Source organism: Loxodonta africana, chromosome 16 (genome assembly GCF_030014295.1).
Source record: "Loxodonta africana isolate mLoxAfr1 chromosome 16, mLoxAfr1.hap2, whole genome shotgun sequence".
Taxonomy (NCBI): Eukaryota; Metazoa; Chordata; class Mammalia; order Proboscidea; family Elephantidae; genus Loxodonta; species Loxodonta africana.
The window spans coordinates 46,332,838-46,357,981 of NC_087357.1; the positions used below are offsets into that span (position 1 = coordinate 46,332,838).

At 38.1% G+C, this 25,144-nt stretch overlaps 1 protein-coding gene across 3 annotated transcripts; it reads right to left on the minus strand.

The window, feature by feature from the left end:
- Window positions 1-239: 239 nt before the first annotated feature.
- On the minus strand, window positions 240-24,221 carry LIPK (lipase family member K). 3 transcript variants are annotated; one of them, XM_064269600.1, is made up of 9 exons: window positions 23,662-24,221; window positions 21,568-21,685; window positions 19,878-19,977; window positions 18,302-18,411; window positions 16,973-17,109; window positions 8,682-8,828; window positions 6,607-6,678; window positions 3,076-3,147; window positions 240-738 (listed from the first exon to the last, which is right to left on the minus strand). In XM_064269600.1, the coding sequence occupies exons 1-9, from the start codon at window positions 23,869-23,871 to the stop codon at window positions 499-501; spliced, it is 1,206 nt and encodes a 401-aa protein (XP_064125670.1). In that variant the 5' UTR covers window positions 23,872-24,221; the 3' UTR covers window positions 240-498. The 3 variants fall into 3 exon arrangements, with proteins under 3 accessions (XP_064125670.1, XP_003409296.3, XP_064125671.1); XM_003409248.3 differs by having other exon boundaries at window positions 19,878-20,076; XM_064269601.1 differs by lacking the exon at window positions 8,682-8,828 and having other exon boundaries at window positions 19,878-20,076; window positions 23,662-23,670.
- Window positions 24,222-25,144: the final 923 nt, after the last annotated feature.

Sequence of the window (25,144 nt, forward strand, 5' to 3'; positions counted from 1 at the left end):
CAGGCTACAATCAAAGTGCTGGTTGACTGCACTCTCAACTGGAGGCTCAACTAGGGAAGAATTGGCTTCCAAGATCATTCAGGCCTTAGGCAGAATTCATATCATTGTGGTTGTATGACTGAAGGCTGGGGTTTTTGTTGGTTGTTAGCCAGAGGCCATCCTCAAGTCTCTGTGGCTGCCCACAGTTCTTTGCCACATGGGTTTCTTCAACATGGTTGTTTACCTCATTAAGCCAACAAAGAGAATCTCTTGTTATAGTCTGCCAAGATAGATTCCTACATAACGTAATGTAGTTGGGGTGTAACATTCCATCACCTTTGCTATATAAGATAACTTATACAAGGAAGTGACATTATACCACTTTTGCCAATTCTGTTGGTCAGAAGCAAGTCACAGGTTCCATGCATAGTCAAGGGGAGTGGGATTACATGAATGTTTGGACACCAGGAGGTGAGAACCACTGGGGTCACCTTAGAGTCTGTCTGTCACACTGTGTATTTAATTTTGCAAACATTGTTCCATCAAGCTAATTAGGTCTTGGTAAATTTCCTGGGGTGCGTCCTGTCCAAGGTAAAAATCCAAGTGATTGTAGTGTGGAATCCACTTGTAATAAATAAGGTTGGAAATTTTAGGAAGTAAATTCTCAACGTCCTTGGGATCAGCCACACGGTCCTGTCCACCATTCCACACAGCTGTTGGAACTTCCATCTTAGTAACGTTGTATAAGGGAGGTGTAAGCTAAATACAATTAAAGAGATATAGAAAAAAAGATTTTTTACATAAACCCCCACTAAAGAAATAATATTAACTTTCAGCTGTTTAGTAAGTCCTTCAAAAGTTAAAAGTGTGCAATTAAGATACACTTATTGAGTCAGAATCAACTCGACAGCACTGGGATATAGAAACATTAAAATGTTAAAGAAAAATTGAAAGTACTTTTGTGCAATATATGAATTGTGAATAATAAGGACAGCCATGCACTTTTGGGGGAAACAGAAAAGATTCTAGAGGAAGGGGTCTCTTATTTCCCTGGGGAACCATCTTTCCAGTACCACTTTTACTAGGTGTGTCCTTTTCAATCAAAATGTTAGTGGTATTAGTTGTAGTTGAAAGTAAGCTTCTTGCTTTTTAAGCATCCATATAGTTTACTCTCATTATTGTTTTGGGTTTTTCTTAATTATTCACTTTTTTCCCCAAAGTCATAAACAAAAGATCCCTAACTGAACCTGAATCACCATGTAGTCATGATTTTTTATTGTGATATGTGAGCACAAACTTAAAGCTGATACCTATGACCCAACTCTCATCCAAGCAGATATCTGAGTCTTAGAGGGTAACATCATCGAAAAGTCATCTCCTAAAATATGGAGTAGAACTCAAATTCTTATTTTTTTTTAAAAAAAGGCAGACAAACTGGAACAGTTTGAGAACAGAGGAACTACAGAGAATAGAGGACTTCTTGACACTATCGCCCTGAGACACCCTTTAAACCTAGAACTGAGCCTATCCCCTGAGATCACCTTTTAGTGAAATAGAAATAGAGTGGCACATAAAAGAAAGGATATTACCCCAATTGGTACCCTACTTAAAAACCATCAGTATGAGACCAAAAGGTTAACAATTACTCAAAAGCAAAGATGAGAAGCTAAGCAGGCAGGGAAACTAGAGTACTGGAAAGGGAACAAACTGAACACAAGTAAAGAGAATGCTGACACATTATGAAAAATGTATCTATGTCACTGAACAATTTGTGTGGAAGTTGTCAGATGGGAACCTCACTTGCTATGTAAACTTCCACCAAAAACTCAATGAAGTATTATTTAAAAAAAAAATAGTAGAATAAAAAACTTCTTCTAAAGCAATTGTATAGGCTTTCTAGGACAAAGATTGGTTAATAACAGTAGGAAATAATACTTTGACATACTGTGTGTGTGTGTGTATACACATAATTATAGCAGCTTAGGAGAAAAAAATAAACATTTTCACACCAGTTGAAAAAATAAACATTTTCATACCAGTTGAAGTAAAAAATTTTTAATTATTACAGTTATTGAAGTGCCACTAGATTATCATTTAAAAAAATTTCAATAAATAAAAATTTTAAAAAATTCCAAATTTCCACATCCCTGATTGATAAAAAGCACATATCTTTGGTGATCACTTGCTCAATTTGAGCTCAGTCTATCAGCAAGAAGCCAAAAATTATTGGATTTGCTTCTATGCTGGAAAAAATAATAATAACACTAGTAACACATATTTCCCTTTAATATATTTTTCCAAAAATTTTCCGATTATGTCAAGAAATGTCTTGACACACCATTTTCTAGCAAATACTCCTGTGTCTTTCTTAAGTGTTTCTCTTTGGTATATCTTTAATAATCCATATATATATATATATATATATATATACTTAAATGGATAGTAAATGACATGCCAAAGAATGAGGATACCATTCACTTTGTTACAATTGGATAAGAAGTCAGAGACTATACTTTAGAAATAAAGATTATGTATCTTTAATTCTCTCTTCAAAATATATTCTTAATTAAGTGCTTAATTTTCTGTTTTTTGAGAGGCAATAGGTGTGTAATAAAAGGATAGACTTTAGATCTACGAAATCCTGGGTCATGTTTGGTTCTTTACTAGCATAAATGACTGGCAATTTAGCTAACCTTTCTGGGCCTCTGGAAAAATGGGATAATATTTACCTTGCTAAGTCATTGTGAGGATCAGAAATAACAATGTGGCGTATAGTAAGAATCCAATAAGCAGCATCTGATGTGTATAAAATATCTGCATAGGGAATAGGACCTAGTAGGTATTCAATAAGTGGATACTGTTTTTATTAGTTCATTTGCAGTATAAAACAAAACAAAACAAAAAACCCCAAGCCTACTGCTGTTGAGTTGATTCTGACTTATAGTGACCCTATAGGACAGAGTAGAACTGCCCCCATAGACCTTCCAAGGAGTGCCTGATGGATTCGAACCACCGACCTTTTGGTTAGGAGCCATATCTCTTAACCACTACGCCACCAGTATACAACTGATTATTATTATTGTTATAATATTGTACCTGCTTAAAGTGCATCATGTTCTGCTTCGGGTTTCCCCAATCGAAAGCTTGGAACTGACCAGAATTAACAGCCTTAAGTAAATTAAAAATAATAAACACATTTAAATGATACAAGAAAACAGTGTTCATTTAAAGACAGTAAATGAGAAATATACAAAGAAGATTGATGTATGTCTCACTATTTAGGCACGTGAGTTGCAATTAAAAATATGTTCATAAGTTTAAAAAAATTAAAAAATGATAAAAAATTGAACTAATTCACGGAACTGACTTGATGTATTATGGCCATAATCTCTTTTTATGCCTTCCTAGGGGCTCTGGTAGCCTTCCTAATGAAAATACTCGGGCAGGGATATCTCCAAATTACATTAGAAATATAAACATGGATGCTCAATTAATTGATTCTTGAATATCTTGTCTCCAGGAATCCTTATAACTTTTTTTTTTTAGAGGCACCAGCTATGCATTTCCTACATTTAAAAAATTACTGCTAGTAATATAAAACAACCTGACACCTTATTATCCTCGCCAGGAGTTCGAGGGTATTATTCCGAAAAACCAAACCAGTTGCCATCAAGTCGATTCCAACTCATGGCGACCCCATGTGTTAGAGTATGACTGTGCTCCCTAGAGTTTTCAATGGCTGATTTTTTCAGGAGTAAACTGACAGGTGCCTCTGGGTGGACTTGAACCACCAAACTTTTGGTTAGCTGCCAATGCATTAACTGTTTGTATCAGCCGGAGACTAAGTGCAGGATAGTATTACCATCTTCCTCATTCTTAAACATATTTATTACTATTGAGCAAAATGTTTATTCTCAGAGTTCCCTTAGTGCTTTCGGCGAGGGACGGGGTTGCTGTCTGCCTGTTGTCTGCTGAGCCAAGACACTGAGTGCTGAGACACCAGACATGACTATTTATGCATTCTGATTTTCAGACTTCAGATGTTAGAATAGAGAAATTAATGCCCCTTAACCCACTGGCATTTGAGTCGATTCCCTGGTGGCATAGTGGTTAAGCACTTGGCTCCTAACTGAAAGCCCTGAAGTTTGAACCCAGATGTGGCAGTCTGCTTCATAATGATTCTGACTCATAGCGACCCTCTATCCTATAGGGTCACTATATGTTATAAGTAATACATCTTGGGTTTCCTTTTCCTTCCATTTGCCATCCATGCTGAATTGAGGTGGTAGATAGTTTTCAAATTTACTTTAAGCTCTTCATTATCCCTGGTTCCACATCCTCTTCTGAAACCGGCCTGAATTTCTGGCAGTTCTCTGTCGATGTACTGCTGCAGCCGTTTTTGAATGATCTTCAGCAAAATTTTGTGTGTGATATTAATGATATTGTTCTATAATTTCTACATTCTGTTGGATCACCTTTCTTGGGAATAGGCATAAATATGGATCTCTTCCAGTCAGTTGGCCAGGAAGCTCTCTTCCGTATTTCTTGGCATAGATGAGTGAGCACCTCCAGTGCTGCATCTGTTTGTTGAAACATCTCAATTGATATTCCATCAATTCCTGGAGCCTTGTTTTTCACCAATGCCTTCAGAGCAGCTTGGTCTTCTTCCTTCAGTACCGTTGGTTCCTGATCATATGCCACCTCTCGAAATGGCTGAATATCGACTAATTCTTTTTGGTATAGTGACTCTGTGCATTCCTTTCATCTTCTTTTGATGCTTCCTGTGTCGTTTAATATTTTCCCCATGGAATCCTTCACTATTGCAACTCAAGGCTTGAATTTTTTCTTCAGTTCTTTCAGCTTGAGAAATGCCGAGCCTGTTCTTCTCTTTTGGTTTTCCATCTCCAGCCCTTTGCACATGTCATTATAATACTTCATTTCGTCTACTCTAGAGGCCCTTTGAAATCTTCTGTTCAGTTCTTTTACTTTATCCCTACCAGTAGGAGGCCCTTTATTCTGAACATCTTTCCTCCTAGAGGAATGTGATGGCTGCCTCCTGAGGGTGGAACTCTTCAAAGTATTTAAGAAATCCTCAACTAGTGTTTCAAGTTACACCTTTTCAGGTTAGAGAGAACTTTTTCTCTAAAATCTATAGCAGTCATTCTCAACTTTAAAGAGGAAAAAAATTTCTTAGGGTTCAATTTAAAATGCAAATTGCTAAGGATCCCAGACATGGGAAAACATCTCTCTATATACACACACAGGCACACACACACACACAAGAGTTGTGTATATTTTACCCACTTTCCAAATCTCTTTTCAAAAGGCTTTGAGACTAAAGCCCCCAGCCAAGAATATAAGCTAAGGTCACACACACACACACACACACATATACTCACACACGCACATACTCACACACATATGGCTCAGAAAACCATACCAGTTGAATTTGACTTATCTCTGAGTTTGCTGAATACTGAGTTAAAATAATAAAACAAAGTTTAAACTGAGATTATAAACATGAGATGTTAATCTATTTAAATCCCTCACCAGCATAATTAATTTTCAACTTTAACGAGTAAAGTATTATTTTCCACACTTTTAAATGTCTCATATGCCAATTGGAGGATGAGCAGATCTTTCTGGAATAGGCTGAAACATTTTGTAAAGTTCTATTAAAGCTACACTTTCCCTAAAGAAGAAATACAATCCTTTTCTTGAAAAGGCAGTCTGGAGTAATCTAAGCATGAGAACATAGTCAGAATATCTGGGCACCAGATTCAAAGCCCAGACACTGAGGACATGGAGAATGTTGTAGTTAGGTGCTGTTGAGTTGGTTCCAACTCATAGCGATCCTATGTACAACAGAACGAAACACTGCTTGGTCCTGCGCCATCCTCAAAATCATTGGTATACTTGAGCCCATTGTTGTAGCCACCGTGTCAATCCATCTCGTTGAGGGTCTTCCTCTTTTTCGCAGACGCTTTCCTTTACCAACCATGGTGTCTTTCTCCAGGGACTGAGCCCTACTGACAATATGTCCAAAGCATGTGAGGCATAGTCTCACTGTCCTTGCTTCTAAGGAGCATTCTGGTTGTACTTCTTCCAAGACAAATTTGTTCATTCTTCTGGCAGTCCATGGTATATTCGATATTCTTCGCCAATACCACAGTTCGAAGGCGTCAAGTCTTCTTCGTCCTTCCTTATTCATTGTCCAGCATGCAAAAGCTGGACAATGAATAAGGGAGATACGGAGAATAGAGGGGACTAATGCACACTTGGCTTCTAACAGAAAGGAGGTTTGAGCTCACCTACAGATACCTGGGGAGAAAGTCCTGGTGAGCTACTTCTGAAAAATCAGCTACTGAAAAAACTGTGGAGCACGTTTCTCTTCTGGCACACATGGGGTTGCCATGAGTCCAGATACGCTCAACAGAGATTGCTTTGATTTTTAATGAGAATTAAAATCTTGATCCCAAGGAAAGGGAAGGCTTGCAGCTTGAGGAGCTGTTATGATTCCAGGAACATCAAACGGACCTGCAAAGTCCTGCTGTGAGCTCTCAGGAAGCACTTCCTGGGGCTCTCGCTGCAGTGTAGCATGTGACATCGGGACTAGGAAGCACATACCTGGGCCCAGTGCAGCATATTCTGAACAGATGTTCCTGCGGGGCTGTGTGACAAATAAACATCCAATCGACTCTGCAAAATAAAGAGATTATTCCTCACCTAGAGATTAAATGATACGGCTGCTAACCAAAAGGTCGGCAGTTCAAATCCACCAGCCACTCCTTGGAAACCCTGTGGGGCAGTTCTACTCTGTTCTCCAGGGTCGCTATGAGTCGAAATCGACTCAATGGCAACAGGTTTGGATTTTTCGTTAGTAATTAATAGTAAATATTTGAGAGAAATTTTAATTTTTTTTAGCAAAAGACACTATACTTTCTGAAGACATAGTAACCAAGAGGCCATATTTAAGAACTTTCCCCTCCTCCAGCTCTATTCTTTTATCCTGGATAATGCCTTCATAAAGCCCACAGAGGGCATCCTGCTGCCCAGAAGCATAACGTAACGTACTTTCTTTTCTGGCCTCACCTGAGGGTGGTCTAAGAATAAATGAGGGTCATGGTATAAAAGCCCAGCAATGTATCTGGAGAGGAATCAGGACATCGTCCTTTACCCTGTGTTAAGTTCCAAGAGGCATTCAGAGAAAACCCTGGATCAACATCGAGAACAGATCTGAATGTTTCTTACTGGTAAAGAATATGGTAAATACTCTTTAGGGTTCTTTGAAGGTTGGTAAGACATAATCCATCCAGTATCTTAACCGCCATTAAACTTTAGATTTTTTCTGGATCAATCAAAAACTGATTCTTTCGTATTTTGAAGTATGTGTGTGTGTGGGTTTGTGTATGTGTATGAGCTATTTTCCACCAAAGTGAGAAGAAATGTCCTGGAGCTTTAAAAGAATACACCTACCAATGAGCCACCCAAACCTACTGAATCAGAATCTCTAGGGTTGAGTTCTAGGTGTATGTATATTCTCAAAGTTTCACAAGTGCTACTCATGCAACCCTGATTCTGTGCCACTAAAATAAATGTCGTTGCAGGAGCTGTAATATTACATAGCCTGGTCTTCAATGGTGAGGCAAAAGGCAATCTGACTACATGAATGTTGAACCCATGCTCAGCTGAGAGCACACAACGCATGTTCAAGGGCATGATTTTATGAAGCATTTCTTTAGCACATTCTTAGGCCAGGTCAAGAGGGTACTTTAAATTTACCTCTTTTGTGTGTGCTAAAAGGTATTTTTAACTTAGTTCTGCCTACATTATATGCTTCCATCTAAGTGATATGCAAGGATGGTTTCCTTAGTAAACAGAAAGTGAAAAGGAATGTGAAAAAGCAGCGGCTAAGGCGTGCTTTACACAAAAAGCCTTTTACAAATCTTGTTTGAAAACAAGGAAAGTGTTACCAGTATCTTCCAGTGGACAGAGGAAGATAGGCTCTGAGAAGTAATTTTGTGAGATAAATGGAGACCATATTCATCTCTGTCTCCCTCTGATTCCAAACGTACCTCCTCTCTATCTGGGGAGCAGAGAGGAGATTTGTGTCTATCCCTCTCCCACTCTTTGGAGTCAGCTGCTGATAACTTAGAAAGGAAAGGATCACAGTTAAGTTAGATATGACTTGACAAGAGCCTCAGCATGTATCCCTCTCAGGATGCATTTTAATAGTAAATCTGAAGCTATCTTTGAAGAGCCGTTTCGTTAAGGAAGTAAGTGGTTCGCAAAATCACTATTACCAAATTACCTGGGGAAATAAATGGAAAATTGGTTTAAAAAAAAAAAAGTCTGGGCTCATTCTCTGAGATTCTACTTCAGTAGGTCTGGGATAGGACTCAAGCACAACCAGATAAATTTTAAAACTATAGCTTTAATCCAGATGAATGGCTTTTCAAAGGTGGCATCTTGGCCAACAGCAATAGTTGGGGAGAATATTTAGTGGCAAAGCCTTTTCCTTTAATCCTCCTACTAAAGCAGGTAGACCCTCAGCCCTGGTTGGATGTCATGAAAGCACTGATTAGACTCCAGAAAACAAAAAAGGAAACTGTGAAATGTGGTTTGCATGTAATACACAATGAATTCTTACCACCTCTGTGCAACAAAACAATTACTTCCTGGACCCCATTACTTACACATACCATGTTTAAGTTATTCGGATCAAATCCACTCAAAGTAAATAGGAAGTTGCTGCAAATACTACGGAACAGCTTCTGGTTGCAGACCTTGGTGGCAATGAATTGGTGGAAAAATGTATGAGGGTAGAACATCTTATCACCAAAAAAAGCCTGCAACATCAAGTAAAAACACCATCAAATCTCATGGATTTGGACGTCAAGAGTGGAGAATGGGTGGTAATTCAGACAAGAACTGGATACAAGCTGACAAACTGCTCATTATTGGTCCTTGATGAAACCATGAGATCTGTTAAATTTTGTCTTTCTGGGCCTCCCAACTCATCTTTTTATGTCTCTTCCTCAATACATTTAACTGGAATGTTTGAGAAGGTGCCCTGAGAAACCAGTGCTCATAGAAAATTGGTAAGGCTTTGGAACCAGGCATACCAAAATTTGATTCCAGGCTTTCTGTCTTATACTTTAGGAAAGTAGCTTGATTTCTATTACCCTGGATTTTCTCAACTATAAAATGGGAAAACTAATGCCTACTGTGTAGGACTGTGGAAACCCTCGTGGCGTAGTAGTTAAGTGCTACAGCTGCTAACCAAAAGGTTGGCAGTTCAAATTCACCAGGTGCTCCTTGGAAACTCTGTGGGGCAGTTCTACTCTGTCCTATAGGATCGCTATGAGTTGGGATTGACTCGAAGGCACAGGGTTTGGTTTTTTTTTTTGTGTGTAGGACTGTTGTAAAAATAATAGGTTATGTTTAAAAAGCACCATTACATTCTAAAACATTATCATTAATGACTGAATACAAACTTAATGAGCTATCTTCCAGAATCTATCAATAAACTTAATTATTTGATAAGCTTAACGCAAAGCAATGAACCTCTACTGGTGGAATTTTAGGCAATGTTCAAGAAAGTTGAACTTATCTTTTGAACTTTAAAAATTCTAAAAATCAAAATATATACTAATATCTAATCCCTGTGTGTATAAATCCAATCTTGCTTTGTTTTACAATAATGGATTTCATAAGCTTGGCATCCCTTAAACTAGATAAAAATATAAAAACTAGATATCAAGGGGAAAAAAGATTATTTAATTCTTAAAATTTTTGAGAACATGAGTTTACAATAAAATCTGGTCTTTTTCCTAGAATCCTTTATTAACTGGCAATTACAACTAAAGAATGTTAATAATTAGTGTTTGTTATTATTGCACTAATGTACTATGATTTCTTATACTATCAATGGTAAAGTAGATCCAGTAAATTCCTTCTGGGTATAATTTGTAGAATTCTGAGTTTGAAAAAATTGTTGATGTGTGTGTTCAAAGGTAATGTTCATATAATGGAATATGTGCTATTCCCAGGAATATTAATAGAATGGAATATATGATATAGCAGGACTTCATATTCACCTGTTGAGAAAAAAGAGAGAAGAGAAACTACAGTATGTGACACTAGTTTAAATCATACTTCTCAATTCTTTAAAGAACTCTCTACTTGGATATTGTTGTCGTTAGGTGTCATCCAGTCAGTTCTGACTTATGTCGACCCTAGGTACAACAGAACGAAACACTGCTGGGTCATGTGCATCCTCAAAATCATTGCTTTATTTGAGCCCTTTGTTGCCGCCCTTGTGTCAATCCATCTTGTCGAAGGTCTTCCTTCTTTTTGCTGACCCTCTACCTTACCAAGCATGATGCCCTTCTCCAGGCACTAGTCCTTCCTGATAATATGTCCAAAGTACATGAGATGAAGTCTCACCATTATCACTTTCGAGGAGCACTCTGGCTGTATTTCTTCCAAGACAGACTTATTCATTCTTCTGGCAGTCCATGATATAGTCAATATTCTTCACCAACACCATAAGTCAAAGGCATCAATTCTTTTTCGGTCTTCCTTATCCATAGTCCAGCTTTCCCATGCATATGAAATGACTGAAAACACCATGGCTTGGGTCAGGCACACTTTAGTCCTCAAAGTGACATCTTTACTTTTCAATACTTTAAAGAGGTTCTTTTATTTATTTTTTACAGGTTTTTTTTTTTTCAATTATACTTTACATGAAGGTTTACAGAACAAACTAGTTTCTCATTAAATAGTATACATACTGTTTTATGACATTGGTTAACAACCCCACAACATGTCAACACTCTCCCTTCTTGGCCTTGGGTTTCCTATTACCAGCTTTCCTGTCCCCTCCTGCCTTCTAGTCCTTGCCCCTGGGCTGGTGTGCCCTTTTAGTCTCATTTTATTTTATTGGCCCGTCTAATCTTTGGCTGAAGAGTGAAACTTGGGAGTGATTTCATTACTGAGCTAAAAGGGTATCTGGGGGCCATACTCTCAGGGTTTCTCCAATCTTGTCAGGCCAGTAAATCTGGTCTTTTTTTTGTGAGTTAGAATTTTGTTCTGCATTTTTCTCCAGCTCTCTCTGGGACCCTCTATTGTGGTCCCTGTCAGAGGTGTCAGTGGTGGTAGCTGGGACTAGTTGTACTGGACTCAGTCTGGTGGAGGCTGTGGTAGTTGTGGTCCATTCGCCCTTTGAATTAATCTTCCCCTTGTATCTTTAGTTTTCTTCATTCTCCCTTGCTCCGAAAGGGGTGAGACCAGATGACTGCTCACAGGCTTTTAAGACCCCAGATGCTACTCACCAAAGTAGAATGTAGCATACTTCGTTTATAAACTATGTTATGCCAATTGAGCTAGATGTTCCCTGAGACCATGGTCCCCCCAGCTCTTTAAAGGGTTTTTTTTTTTTGTAGTAGATTTGCCCAATGCAATGTCATTTGATTTCTTGACTGCTGCCTTCCATGGACAGTGATTGTGGATCTCTGACAACTTCAATCTTTCTCCATTTATCATGGTGTTGCTTATTGGTCCAGGTGTAAGAATTTTTGTTTTCTTTATGTTGAGGTGCAATCCATACTGAAGGCTATAGTATTTGATCTTCATCAATAAATGCTTCAAGTCTGCTTTGCTTTCAACAAGCAAGGTTGTGTTATGTGCATATTGCAGGTTTTTAATGAGTCTTCCTCCAATGCAGCATTCTTCTTCACATACTCTAGCTTCTTGGATTATCTGCTCAGCACACAGATTTAATAAGTATGGTGAAAGAACACACACTGACACATACTTTTCCTCATTTTAAACTACAAAATATTCCCTTGTTCTGTTCCAGCAACTGCCTCTTGGTCTATGTACAGGTTCTTTGTGAGCTGGATTAAGTGCTCTGGGATTCCCATTCTTCTCAATGTTATCCATAATTCATTATGATAAAAAAACAGTTAAATACTTTTGCATAGTCAGTAAAACATAGGTAAACATCTTTCTGGTATTCTCTGCTTTCAGCCAAGATCCGTCTGACATCAGCAGTGATATCCCTTGTTCCATGCCCTCTTTTAAATCTAGTTCGAATTACCAGCAATTCCTTGTTGATGTACTGTTGCAAGCATTTTTGAATTATCTTCAGAAAAATTTTATTTGCCTGTGATATTAATGATATTGTTCTATAATTGCCACATTCTGTTGGATCACCTTTCTTTGGAATGGGCACAAATATGGATCTCTTCCAGTCAATTGGCCAGGTAGCTGTCTTCCAAATTTCTGGGGATAGATGAGTGAGCAACTCTAGTGCTGCACCCATTTGTTGAAACATCTTAATTGATATTCCATCAATTCCTGGATCCTTGGTTTTCACTAATGCCTTCAGTACAAGTTGAACTTCTTCCTTCAGTACCATCAGTTCTTGATCATATGCTTCCTCCTGAAATGGTTGAATGTTGACCAATTCTTTTTGGTACAGTGGCTCTATTTATTCCCTCCATCTTCTTTTGATGCTCCCTGTGTTGTTTAATATTTTTCCCTTAGAATCCTTCAATATTGAAACTCAAGGCTTGAATTTTTCTTCAGTTCTTTCAGCTTAAAAAATAGCAAACATGTTCTTCCCTTTTGGTTTTCTAACTCCAGGTCTTTGCACATTTCATTATAATACTTTGTCTTCTTGAGCTGGCCTTTAAAATCTTCTCTTCATCGTTTTTACTTCATCATTTCTTCCATTTGCTTCAGCTATTCTGTGTTCAAGAGTGAGTTTCAGAGTCTCTTCTGACATCCATTTCGGTCTTTTCTTTCTTTGCTCTTTTTTTAATGACCTTTTGCTTTCTTCTGGCTCCTGATGGCACAATGGTTAAGTGTTTGGCTGCCAACCAAAAGGTGGGCAGTTCAAATCCTCCAGCTGCTCCTTGGAACCCTATGGGGCAGTTCTACTCTGTCCTGTAGAGTCGCTATGAGTTGGAATCGATTTTATGGCAACAGGTTTGGTTTTGGTTTTTTTGCTTTCTTTATGTATGATGTCTTTGAAGCCATACCACAACTTGTCCAGCCTTTTGTCATTAGTGCTCAATGTGTCAAATCTATTCTTGAGATGGTCTCCAAATTCAGGTGAGATATACTCAAGGTTGTACTTTGGTTCTCGTGAACTTGTTTTAATTTTCTTCAGCATCAACTTGAACTTGCATATGAGCAATTGATGGTCTGTTTCACAGTTGGCACCTGGCCTTGTTCTGACTGATGATATTGAGCTTTTCCATAGTCTCTTTCTGGAGGTGAAGTCAATTTGATTTCTGTATTTCATCCAGAGAGGTCCACGTGTATAGTTGCCATTTATATTGTTGAAAAAGGTAGTTGCAATGAGGAAGTCGTTGGTCTTGCCAAATTCTATCATGAGATCTCTGACATCATTTATATCACCAAGGCCATATTTTCCAACTACTGTTCCTTCTTCTTTGTTTCCAACTTTTGCATTCCAATTACCAGTAATTGATTACATGTTTGATCAATTTCAGACTGTAGAGGTTGGAAAAATCTTCAATTTCTTTATCTCTGACCTGGTTGATGCATAAATTTAAATAATAGCCATATTAACTGGTCATCCTTGTAGGCTTATGGATATGATCCTATCACTGATAGCATTGTACTTACTTCAGGATAGATCTGGAAATGTTCTTTTTGACGATGAATACAATGCCATTCCTCTTCAATTTGTCATTTCCGGCACAGTAGACCATATGATTGTCCAATTCAGAATGGCCAATACCAGTCCATATCAGCTCACAAATGCCTAGGATATCAATCTTTATTGTTCCATTTCATTTTTGATAACTTCCAATTTTCCTAGATTCATACTTTGTACATTCCACAGTCTGATTATTAATGGATGCTTGCAGGTGTTTCTTCTCACTTTGCGTCACATCATAGCAGCAAACAAAGGTCCCAAAAGCTTGACTCCATCCATGTCATTAACGTCGACTCTACTTTGAGGAGGCAGCTCTTCCCCAGACATACTCTGAATCCCTTCCAACCTGAGGGGCTTCTGGCACTATATCAGACAATATTCTGCTGCCACCCAAAAGGTTTTCACTTGCAAATTTTTCAGAAGTAGACCACCTGGTCCTTCTCCCTAGTCTGTCTTAGTCTGGAAGCTCTGCTGAAACTTGTCCACCATGGCTGACCCTTCTGGCATTGGAAATACTGGTGGCACAGCTTCCAGCATCACAGCAACATGCAAGCCACCACAGTACCTCAAACTGATAGAAGCGTGGAGTCTACTTGCATAGATTGTTTCAAATTGCTATAGGTCTGGAAGTAATAATAAACTATGCAAACACAAATCTAATTCTTTCTGGCCTATTCTTCATTTTGTCACTATCACTTGGACACGTGGAAAACATACCTGACAATTTAGTTAACCCAGTACCAAGCTGTAAAGGGTCCCTGGGTAACGTGAATTGTTTGTGCTTATTGGCTAATCGAAAGGTTGGAAGTTCAAATCCACTCAGCGGTACTGCAAAAAAAGGCCTGGTGATTTGCTTCCATAAAGATTACAGCCATGAAAACTGTGTGTGGAGCAGTTCTACTCTGTAACACATAGGGTTGCCATAAGTTGGAATCAACTTCATGGCAACAGGTTTGGTTTTGGGTTTTATAAGGCTATCATTTCATTGTCAAATCCTATCAATTTTATCTTCTTTTTGAGCAATTCTGGCTCAGGTCCCTATTAGCTGAAGAACAATTATCCCATAATCAGTCTCCTCATCTTTTGTCCCTCTTGATGTCCTTTTCCCCATCCACTTACATTTGGTTACCAGGAGAATCTTCATAAAACAGAGCACTATGCATGTCACTCTCTTGTGTAAATATTTTCCACAGCCGCCATTATCTATAGAATTAATTCTAAACTCATTAACTTAACGTTGAATGTCTTTCAGAATTTTTTGTCTATATTTCCAATAGTATTTCTCATATTTTCTTTCACAAACTTTAAGTCACAATGAAGTCAGTTACATGTAGTTTCCCATGGCCTGAGCCTTACCACTTCGATATTACCTTTCCTTCTTGGTTTGGAAAACCTGTCTGAACCACCTGGTATATTGACATCTTGTTCTTAAAGCCAAAATCAAATGCCATCTCATCCAAGGAGTCTTCCGTGATTCTGCCATTTGGAAGTATTTTCACTTTTCTCTCTGTTTGCCTAGCACTTTCTTTTTGTCTTCATTATGATGCTGCTGGAATTTCTATTAATTAGTGTGGTAAATGTATTAGTGCCTTCATTGGAGTAAAAGCTCTTGAGAGCAGTCTTTCTAAAACACAAATCTTACCCTCTACTTCTCTGCTTAACATTCTTCAATGGCTTCCAATTATCAATAGGAAAAAGTCTAAACTCCTTAACATGGCAGAACAACCCTCCATTAACTGTTCCCTGTTTCTCTTCTTTGTCAAATCTCCCAATACTCTCAGATGCACCCTAAATTTCAGTCATATCAATCTACTAAAGTGTCTTTATTGGCATAGCTGTTTTCTGATTCCATGATTTTGAAATTGTAGTACCTTGATATTGATTTGCTGAATTGAATCGAATTATACTACAAGTATGTCAGAATACATGGAAGATTGAAGCAGAATTGTGAAAATTGAAGGGAATGAAAAAATCTTGCATCCTGAAGTCCTTCTTAGCTGTGTAGGAAAGCTGAAAGAATTTAGCAATATACACAATGTTATTTATTTAATTTTGTGGGACCAAGGACAGACTGGCAACGAAGAATGGAAAGGGCGTCAAGGTTAGGTTACACATACATAAATTTAAAAAAACAAAAACATTATAATACAATTGAGGTTGGCTCTAAAAAGAGGCCCCAATATAACAGATTGCGAAATCTCTATTTGGGTTTTCTATTGTGTAAGAGAGCCAAAGCAATTGTAAACATTTCCTGCCTTGTTCTGGCAGCTTTTTTGCACCTGTCTTTCTGGATCGTATGGGTATGGACTTAATCACCAAGGGCTCATTTGCTCATCTCTCACCTCCTAGAATCCCTGGCTTCTGTAAGAATTATTTCCCTTTTATCTGCTTTCACTGAAAGCACTGCTCTCACTGAAGAGTACAATTGCCATCAATTTGTCATGGGAAAAGCCCATGTGAAAACGCAATGGGAAAACACATCAACGCACAACTCATGTGGACCAATTCACCTCCCCTAGGTACATTATCAGATTGGTTAACTATTGGCTAGGGTAGGGGATCTGGGGCCTGGGGTACTGCCTCTGGTTTGGGATGTTGGTAGACTGAGAGCCTGTGAAGGGGCAGGCAATTGAGCACGGTTGGGCTTTGAATGATGGGGGAGGGTGTGTTCTATGAAAATAATGATGGCAGTAACAATAGCTGACAATTATTGACGGCTTGCTATATATGAGACTTGGTCCTAAAGGATTTACATGCATTAACTCCTTTCATCTTCACAGGAAACCTCTGAGGTAGGGATTATTATTACCCCCATTTTACAGATGAAGAGAATGTTTCACAGAGAGCTTAAGGTCTTGGTCAAATTTACCCAGTTAGCAAATCATAGAACTAGGATTCAAGCCCATGCCATCTGGCTCCATGCTGTAATCTCAACTATTACACTACACTTCCCCCTGAAAAATTCAGGGGCACTGGAGAGAAATTTAACCTGCTATATTCAACACGTAATTCTCCAGTCAAATTAATTCTTGCTTTAGCTGCTATTGAGGGATGACATGGGAAAAAAGCTTCTAGACTTAGATGAAGAAAATAGGATAGAATGATATCATAGTGAGCTCCCTAATCACCACTAGTAATATCATAGGTAAATCAGCAATATAGTCAGTAAACCTTGATCACCTATTATATTCTCAGAGATTTAGAAAGTGTCATTTGTCTCAGGTTCTCTACTCTTGAAATCAATGGAAATAGAGCTGGTTTTAGTTACTACAGGGTTAAACTTGGGACGTCACATACCTTGACTATTTGACTGGAAAGAGTTGCAAAACTTTTCATGGGACATTGGGTGTATTTCACTGTGACGACTGGAGCCAATGCAAAAAATATCTTGATCCTCTTAGCCAGTTCTGGGTTTGTAGAGAATGCTATGAAAGCTGAAAGGGAAGAAGACACTAGTTCACAGATTAAAAACAATTCTTCATCTATTTTAAATGATAATAAAAGTAGCCAGATTAAAAACCAAACAAAAGAAAAAAAAAACAAATGGTAAGTACCATTTCAGGGCAAGGTTTTCTGAATTTCCCAAAGATGGAATTGGCTAATTCAGAATAAAATGAGTTTCTTATCCCTGTGGAGTGCAGGTCTACTTGTGGAGTGGATTCAAGCATTCACTGTGGAGGACATCTTTATAAACTCCTATGACCAATCTAGCCTGATGACAGACATTGACATCAGAAAAACCTGGACTGTAATCTTGGCTTCCCACACATGAGTTGCGTGAAAACTTGGATGAGTTCTCTATGATCTTAATTTTCTCAATCTGTAAATCTGGATAATAGAATCCTTATAGGACTTCTGTGAAGATTAAATGAACAGAATATATAAAAAATATTTAATGTGCTACTTGGAATCATCACCATTAGAAAGGTTTCCTAAATTCAGCCATTTGTAAAATACGGATGTTAATGGTCTCAAATGTTTATGGTTTCCAGTGAAAAAATATATGTAGAATGCCTAGTGCTGGACAGGAACATAAGGACCTACTTTACATCAGAAGCCTGATTAAGATTAAGATATAGAAAAGAGGCTAGGAGAAATACTGTTGGTATTGTAGGGGTCTCTAGCCCAAGAGAAAGTGGTGAGGGGAGTGAGGTGCCTCATGGCACTGCCAGCATGGGCCCACCCACATCTTGCCTGCCCTAGCACTTCCCTGGCAACTAAAAGTCACACTGATTGTAGCATCTAGTTGCTGAGTTTGGTAATTCTCTGCTTTCTTTTTGGTGTCTCTCACTAGACTACAAGCCGTATAAGGGAAGGACACATACTGTATTTATCCCTGCTTTCTAGAATCTAGCCCACTGTCTGGCTAATGTTTTTTGGGTGTACAAATAAATAAGTGAACTATTTTCTCTCTTCGGACTTATCTATCAACCTCCAAATTCAATGCTGGGAAAAAGTCCTTATTGTCATTTTTGTTTTTACTCTTCAGAAAACAGCTAATAAAAGTGACTTCCTGATTCAAGTCCCGAAACTAGAGATTACACAAAGAGAAGAAATCCCGTCCCTTGCCATGACTTGGAAGAAGCACCTCCGACATGACTTAGGTTAAGCCTTCCCCAAACACACCTATGGTAGTGCCTTGGGAGTGGCCCACATAGAAGAGTCGCTCCTGTCCAGTTTTCTCTACGATGAAATTGACTGTGGCTGGCAGGTCATATTTAGCCATCTCATCCAAACTGCCAACAAGAAGGAACAAGAAAATTGGGAAAACATACCACTGTTAAAATCAAACCAAACCAGTTGTCATTGAGTAGATTCTAACACATGGGGACCCCATGGGTAGCAGAGTAGAGCTGCACTCCAAAGGGTTTTCAAGTCTGTGACCTTTTGGAAGCAGACCACCAGAGTTTTTTCCTAAGGCATCTCTGAGTGGGTTTGAACCATCAGTCTTTGGTTAGTAGTCAAGAGCTTAATGGTTTGTGCCACCCGTGGACTTTATCTCATTGTTAGGACTCAAGTATTTAAACATGTTCATAGATACTTTGTATATTTAATTAAATGTGAAATTAAAGTCTAAATATCCAATAGTATGAGTCTGTACACCTTGATTAAAAGAGACTTTTTTTTAAGAAGCTAGGATCAGAAATAACTGATTTCCAAAGACCTAGAAGTATGTCTCCTGTAAGGCTAGTGATACGTCACTTATTTCTATAGCAGATTTACCAAACCCCCTTTATTTTAAAAAAGAGAATAGAGCAAACAGATTTACAGGTCTCAGCCCAGAGGGAGGGAATAGGATGTCCAGTAAAGAGGCCTGGTAATTGGCATATTTAACATCACCTCAGGTACTCCTTGTTTGGGAAACACTGACCCAGGGAATCATTATGTCTCTTGCAAGAGTGCAATGACACAACTGCACCAAAGGTGTGGAATTAAGAAATGCCAAAGGGCTTCCAGAAATAAGGCAGGGATGAGGCCAAAGAACACATGGCTTAGGTGACCTTCAAGGCATGGTTCTTAGCTCCTATGCAAGTGCCTGGGCTTACTCTGTGACCAAGCCAGCCGGGCTTCTGAAACAGACAGTACCCCCAGAGGCTGCTGCTGGCAACTGTCTGCTCTTTAGCTTATTTGTGATCAGACTTTTCCTTGTACTTTTCCCAGGACCTGACTCTGGGGAAGGCTTTCAGCATAGCCAGCCTGGCTGTAGGGAAACGATCCTCCACTACTGAGTGAATAAACATTTGAGTGTCATCTCTACAAAAGGACTAGGTTCGCTTTTGGCTTATCAGGAATGTCTGTTTCTCAAGATTTTCAGCCAACCCATTTCTCTATTAGCTTCATTTTTCCTCTTAGTAAGGGCCTCATACAATCTTCCTGCAGGATTTGTGTTGACAAAATGATGATACTCAGTCTTGGAATTATCCTTTCGAAAAATGACTTTTGCCTTTTGACCACACACACACACACACACACACACAAACACCAGGAAGCAAGCATTTGAAAACAAACAGCAATATAATAATAAAGGTGTTAGGGTATCCCCAAGTCTATGAAGAAAAAATGGGTAGAGGAAGAAGTGCTTCCTTTGTTTTTCTTTCCTGGATCCTGTTAGGTGCATTTGGACAGGAAGGGAAAAATCAGTCTGTTCACACATGTAAATGAACACAGTACACACTATATTCATTAGTAGGTATCCCCTTACCTGAATGCCCAATATTCTGGTGATTCGGGTGACAATTTCAAGTGTTTCCTGGACCAGGTGTTTCCCCGGCTATTCCCCATCCACACATCATAACCAGTATCTGCCAGAAGGAAGGCCAAGCTATTATGGGGCAGGTTGCAAATCCAGTTACTGGCAGATGCCATTAAACCATGTTGCAAATACACAACAGGCTTTGGAGCTGCAAAACACAGGCAACAAGAATTTCATGTCTCAACTTCCTCGATGTCTACAAGAAAATTCTCTTTCCTTACTTCCTGTAATATAAAAGAGAGATTAAGAGGTGAAATTTGGTGCCAGGCAAACCTGGCTTCTAATCCATTCTGAACTAATTACTTGGGGAACTTATTTATCTTCTCTGTGTCTTGTTTTTCCATTTATCAATCAGGATTACATGTAATGCATTGTTTTTTATTATTTAAGTACTATAGTCAGATTGTCCTGTTCATAATCCATTCTGCTACATATTAACCTCTTTGTCCCTCAGTTAATTTATCTGTATAATGGGGAATAATAACAGAAGCTTTCTCATAGTATGCTTCTAAGAATTAAATGAGAATTAAAATACTTAAAAGACTGTAGCACAATCAATATTAGCTCTATCATTACTATTATTCATATTAATAACATTTTATGTCTCAAAAGCACTGGAGCACAAAACTTTAAATAGTAAAGTTTTAACTTTTGTAAAACAACAAAAAACAATAATAAAAAGGCCATTTGTTGAATATTTGCTGAATACCATGCTAGCACTATGCTAGATTTTACACACACTGCTTCATTTAATTTGCATTGTTAGAAAGTAAAATACAAGGATGTGAGTGGAATTTCACACAATGGAGCATTGTTAGTTTGATATAAAAATTCTATTTCCAATCTACAATTAGAGCAATTGAGGAAAACAAAAAGGAAGTGGGGAAATGGTATATAAAACAGAAAAGAGAAGACATGACAAGGCTTTTCCTCCATTTTATAGATGGTTTCTGACAGCTGTGTTGTTATCTCAGGGCACTCCCTCCTGTTACTTTTGGGGCTAGAAGGGCTTCCTGAGATTGGATGGGCTAGACTGACTCTCAGAGAGCCCTCAGCCATCTGGAAGCAAGGAACTAAGAGTCTATGTTTATTTATCCATCTTTTGGAGAAAAAGGAAAAAGGTGTTACTAACTCTGCCTATAGGATTGCTATGAGTCAGAATCTACTCGATGGTACTGGGTTTGGTTTTTTTTTTTTTTTTGGTAACTCTGCCAAAGTTAAGTACTGCCAAATGGCAGTCAAAGTTGGTAGCCTCTCTCTAATCTGGGCCCTCAGGCAGCTTTTCCTCATAGAGACAGCTTTCCATGCCCTGAGTTTTGGCAGCTACCTGTCAGAAGTGATAGAAAAGTTTGAAGAGACTGAGTCCTCATGAGTATTTACGAAGGTAATGGAGTTACTCTGGGAAATAGTTGACTCTATAAAGTCAGCAACACTGCTACATCTTCCTCTTTTTCCAAAAATCTAGACTTTATCTTTAAACAGTTGACCCATCTGATACAGCACTAAACCCAAAACCAAACCCACTGCCACAGCACTACAAAGGACAAAAGGAGCTAAGAAGCGAGAGACATCTCGCTACCAGGACATCTAGACATCCCTGCTTGAGGCATTAATCCTTTCATAACTAAATAAATCCTACCTGTTCTACTCGAGCATCCTCTTCCATGAGGGATCCTGTAAATTCCAAGGATATAACCGTCTCTAGTCACGACATCATACTTTTCATAAGGATAGCCCCAATAGGAAATAATCTGGCTCTGAGAAGAGGAAAAGAAAATATATATCTAAATGTTGTAATTTCTTAATTTGTGCATGTACATTGCAATGTACAGAACCTTAAGTTGCAACATACTGTTGATCTGTTTATGTACTGGGACAGCATATAGAGGGAAAAAGTAGGATAACTGAGGAGGGTTTTGAGAAGCGGTTGTATTCAAAGACATGGGTAAAGCAGGGTGGAACAACTAAACATCCTGGTTTAAACCTGTTGACCTGGTATGATTAATTGTGCTGGTTCACTCACGAAATACTTTGACAAAAACATTATATGTCATCTAATGAGGAAAACTACAAGGAATGGTGCAGTGCCCTGTGGTTTGTAACAAGTGAGGTGTTACCAACCTTAGACCTGAAGGGAGATGGGAGGAAGCAGCTAACCAGAGTCACAAGGAGAAGGTCAAATAGAAAGGGCCTCACTGAAAGGAGCATTCATATTCATTGGAGGGATACAGCCCCCTTAAGCTGAGCTCACAGGGAGGGAACCAGGGCAGTAAATAGCCCAACCTCATTCTCCTCCCTCCTGCCAATTCCCTGCTCAAGATTTCCATTGGCTGAACTGAAAATCAAAGGTCAAGGAAGCTTGTTGGCCTAGTCCTCATAGGCCTGCCTCCATGAAGAGAAAAAAGTGTAAAAGAATTAGACAATGGATCCAGAGAGGTTAATAGAAGATATCCCATCACAGATATACAGAGAAGAGGATAACTAGTGTTTATTAGTCATTTTTTACATAGAGGATGGTTTACATCCACTGTTTTATTAATCCTCACAACAGGCATTTTACAGTTGAGAAAACTGATGTTTAGGAATATTAATAATCTGTCCAGGATTATACACTAAGAAGAGATAAAGACAGGATTAAAGCCAAAGTAAGCTTAACTCCAAAGCTTTGCCACAGGATTATGCGTTTGCCTTCACTGGGCACACAAGATTGTGTCTGTATCATGGGGCAGCATAAAGCAGTGCTAAAGAACCCAGGCTCTGGAGACAGATTGTATGGCACTGAATTCCAGCTCTTCTAATTATTAGCTATGTAACTTGAACTCTGCTTAATTCCCCTCAACTGTAAAATAGAGATAATAGTATCTCCTTACAGATTTGTCATAAAGTATCTAGAACAGTAAAAAAAAAAAAAAAAAAATTTTTTTTTTTTTTTTTTTTTAACAGTGCCTGGCACAAAATAAGTGCTCTGTAAGTGCTTGTTTTCTAATTATCCTCACAGAAAGATTAGGAACCAAGAAGTACTAAGATCAAGGAGGAAAAGATTATGTATGAACATGGGAGGAAGAGAGCAATTTGAATTTAAGACATATAGAATATGAGTTCAGCAATATGGCCAGCGGTTAGAGATACTTGTTGAATACTTTGGAAGGAGGGACACAAGAAACAGTAAAATATTTTGACATCTCCAGTTTGCTTAAAGTTCTGATCAAGTTTTGGTGTGGATAAGGACATCAATAGTGAACAATGTATACTACAGTATGGAATAGCCCCTTGGAACAAAGCCTCTAGTGGATACTTGTCATTTGCCTTTTTTGTTTTTTGTCCAGCACTGTCCTATTCCACTTCTGGTCTGAATTCCTGCATAAGTTAAGATACTTTTTGTTACAAGCAACAGAAGTCAACCAACTAAAGCAAAAAAGTACACTGATGTAGCTCTCAAAATCATAGAAACTGCTCTATAAAAAGCCTCAGGAAGGACCCAAGGATTCTCTGAAAAGATAATCAATATGAAATCATGGCCTTCTCTTCAAGAGGCCACCATCAGATGGCTGCTCAGAGCACCAGGAGAGGGGGTATTACTGCTCAAACTTGAGTTAGGTTTTTCACCTTACACACTTGGTCACTGGAGGGATTATTGGAAAAACTATACAGGCATACCAGATTGTATCTAAGAGGATGATAAGTTAATGATTCCTTATTTTAATGTTTTTTTCTTTCTTAATGCATGACTTACAATATTCATATTAGCTTCAGGATTTGTGGGGCTTCCTTGCTTATCACAACCATACATGGATCCAAGTAGAAACATCCAGCACACTGCTACTAAAAGCTGCCACATTTGGGGTCTGCCTGGGAAAGGAAATATTAATATATTTGTCATCAAAGGTAATTCTACAAAGTAAAAGATTACTAGCTGTGCGCCCTTGGGCAAGTTACTTAACATTCCTGAGAATCACTTTCCTCTACTACTAGTAATAATAATGTAGAGAATAATTTCACCGACTTCCTAGGGTTGTTGTAAAGACTAAGTAAATTAATACCCATAAAGCTCTTCGAATAGTGCCTGGCTTAAAGTAATCACTAAAGAAGTATCAACTATCTTCATTATATTTACCATATCATCATCATCACCAGGTATTGCTGAAAAAACAGGAAGCATTCACCCAGTGATGTTAAAAAAATTGGCTAGCTAGTGCAAGAAAATTAGATTGTCACCTCATATTTTACATCAAAATTGAAGTGTTACATATAAAAAGTCAAACCGTAAAAATTAAAAATATATATATATGGGATGATTTTTCTAAATTCTAAATGAAAGAGAACTTTCTAACCATAAAAGTAATGAAAGAAATCATAATAGAAAATATTTGATTTGCTTACATAAATCTAGGAAACCTCCATGTATCATAAATCATGAAAGTCAATGTAATTAATAAACTGAAAGTAATTGCCATAAATATCACATAATTATTTGAGGAAGAAATTAATTTTTAAAAAAATCAATAAAAAATCAAGTCTCCAATAGGTAACTGCACAAAAGAAGAGAATGATTTGCAGAAAAAGAAATACAATGACCAATACAGTCCTCAAAACACATTTAATAAATTTAGTTATCAGATAAATTGGTACTTTTCGTTCTGGTAGTGCAAATATCGCCACAACCTTTTCGGAAAGAAATTTGGTAACATGTCTTGCATTTAAAAATATGCATACTTTCACTCTGTAATGATTCTATTTCTAGGAATAAACCCAAAAGAAAAATTTTATGCACACACACACACACACACACACAAGCATCGTGTATAACAATTTTCCTTATAGTATATCTTAACAACCTGTGTTATGCAGATGACACCACCTTGCTCGCTGAAAGTGAAGAGGACTTGAAGCACTTACTGATGACAATCAAAGACCACAGCCTTTAGTATGGATTACACTTCAATATGAAGAAAACAAAAATCCTCACAACTGGACCAATAAGCAACATTATGATAAATGGAGAAAAGATTGAAGTTGTCAAGGATTTCATTTTACTTGGACCTACAATCAACACCCATGGAAGCAGTAGTCAGAAGTCAAAAGATGCATTACATTGGGCAAATCTGCTGCAAAGGATCTCTTTAAAATGTTGAAAAGCAAAGATCTCACCTTGAAGACTAAGGCACACCTGATCCAAGCCATGGTATTCTCAATCTCATCATATGTATGTGAAAGCT

Bases quoted from the DNA above. Each gene is read 5' to 3' on its own strand.
- LIPK (XM_003409248.3), bottom strand. From the start codon at position 23,871: ATGTTAAGTAACTTGCCCAAGGGCGCACAGCTAGTAATCTTTTACTTT. The intron at 17,110-18,301 runs GTGTGTTTGGGG...CTTCCCTTTCAG, and splicing joins CTCCCAAGGCACTACCATAG to CTTTCATAGCATTCTCTACA. The intron at 3,148-6,606 runs GTATGTGCTTCC...AATTTACTTAAG, and splicing joins ATATGCTGCACTGGGCCCAG to GCTGTTAATTCTGGTCAGTT.